The sequence below is a fragment of the Coffea eugenioides genome, chromosome 8, assembly GCF_003713205.1.
Source record: "Coffea eugenioides isolate CCC68of chromosome 8, Ceug_1.0, whole genome shotgun sequence".
Classification (NCBI taxonomy): domain Eukaryota; kingdom Viridiplantae; phylum Streptophyta; class Magnoliopsida; order Gentianales; family Rubiaceae; genus Coffea; species Coffea eugenioides.
The window spans coordinates 19287239-19289060 of record NC_040042.1 but is presented as its reverse complement, the minus strand read 5'-3'; the positions used below and the strand labels follow the sequence as shown (position 1 = coordinate 19289060).

Genomic DNA, 1822 nt, shown 5'->3' with positions numbered 1-1822 from the left:
GTGAGTTGTGAATAATATATGCTCCACGATTCAGGCTTGTACAATGGTTTAGAATTAACATCAATAATTTTAGCTGCAGCACAAGTCACATGGATAACCGCTTTGCGCTAGTTCTCAACTTTGTGGCCATAAATACTGGAAATGTCCAAAGCATATGGTGTAGGCTAGTAACTGATACGCATATAGTAGCAAAAGTTTAGGGTCTCTGATACAATAAATGGCTGCCAATTCTGGAAATGTATATCTGAATATGGAAGAAGAACGCCACTACGCCAGTAATAGCATACAGCCTGTGTCTTCTACTCCACAGTAAGTATTTAAACTTCTACAACTTGCACTTAATTTGTCTTTTCTAAACTACGTCTTTATCAGTTTCATTCAGAACCTTATTACTTGTTACGTCAATATCAGTTTCATTGTCAAAGTTACTGATTGCTATCTTAATGATTCTGTTACAATTTTGCAGATCAGAACAGTGGACACCGGAGCAAAAGAAGCTAGAATCTTTCAGCCTACGTGAAAGGCTAGGCTTGGACGAGTTTCTTTCCTTACATGTTAGTAGTCCTCTTTCCATTTCAGTTTATGCTCCTTTTGTGTTCATTAGGCACAGTAGAATAGTAATTCTATTCTATAGAAAAAAATCTACTAACTCAAATGGTACATATAAGTCACAAGTTCCAAATGCTATAAAGAATAACAGCACAACTTATATACTTTGCTGTTTCCTTGACCTGAATTCAAGTTCACTTGATAACATGATGCAGGTCTGGCGTGCATCTGTAGGAGAACTTCTTGGAACAGCAGTTCTAGTTTTCTTGATTGATACCATAGTGATATCAACCCTTGACAGTGATGTCCAAATGCCAAACTTGATTATGTCAATTGTCCTTGCCATTATGATCACAATAGTACTGCTAGCTGTGCATCCAGTCTCTGGAGGCCACATAAACCCCATCGTCTCATTCTCTGCAGCATTAGTCGGCCTTATCTTAATGTCTCGTGCCATAATCTACATCATAGCACAATGCTTAGGTGCTGTGCTTGGAGCGCTAGCGCTAAAAGCTGTGGTTAGCGGTAATATCGAAAGAACCTTCTCGCTTGGAGGTTGCACTCTCTCAATAGTCACACCAGGTCCGCAGGGATCACCTGTTACAATAGGCCTCGGGACTGCCCAGGCGTTTTGGCTTGAGGTCTTCTGCAGCTTCGTGTTCTTGTTTGCGTCACTTTGGATGGCGTATGATCATCGCCAGAAAAACTCTATCGGCCTGGTTCGGGTTTTAGCAATTGTTGGAACTGTTCTTGGTCTTCTTGTCTTCATATCAACATCGGTCACTGCTGCTAAGGGTTATGGCGGCGCAGGGATCAACCCTGCTAGGTGTTTTGGTCCAGCAGTTGTGAGAGGAGGCCATTTATGGGATGGCCATTGGGTGTTTTGGGCAGGGCCTGCTATCGCTTGCGTTGCATTCTATGTTTATACGCAGATTATCCCCAATGATCATTTTCATGCACAAGAATTCAAACATGATTTTTATGGAATCCTAAGGACTGTTAGTGGATATAATCATTGAATGATTTATTTGGACACAGAATTGTTGCCCAGAATTGGACCATCTTAATTTGATTTCGTTGTATGGTAAAAGTGTTTGTCAAGGAACAACTTTTGTTTTCCTTTTCTGAAAGAGGCAAGCATAAACTGATGCGGGTCTTTTGGATACAAATTTATAAATACCAATTAATATAATTTGATTGTAAGGGATTTAATTTATTCAAGAAGATATTTTACTGGTTGTACTTTTTTGACATGATTACAAGAAATCTACAA

The 1822-nt window shown here is 39.6% G+C and overlaps 1 protein-coding gene across 1 annotated transcript; it reads left to right on the top strand.

Annotated features, from left to right (window-relative positions):
* Positions 1-217: 217 nt before the first annotated feature.
* LOC113780374 (aquaporin-like) lies at positions 218-1568 on the top strand. Its single transcript, XM_027326180.1, has 3 exons — positions 218-309; positions 467-554; positions 765-1568. Exons 1-3 carry the CDS (start codon positions 218-220, stop codon positions 1566-1568), a joined length of 984 nt encoding a protein of 327 aa, XP_027181981.1.
* The last annotated feature ends 254 nt before the right edge of the window (positions 1569-1822 follow it).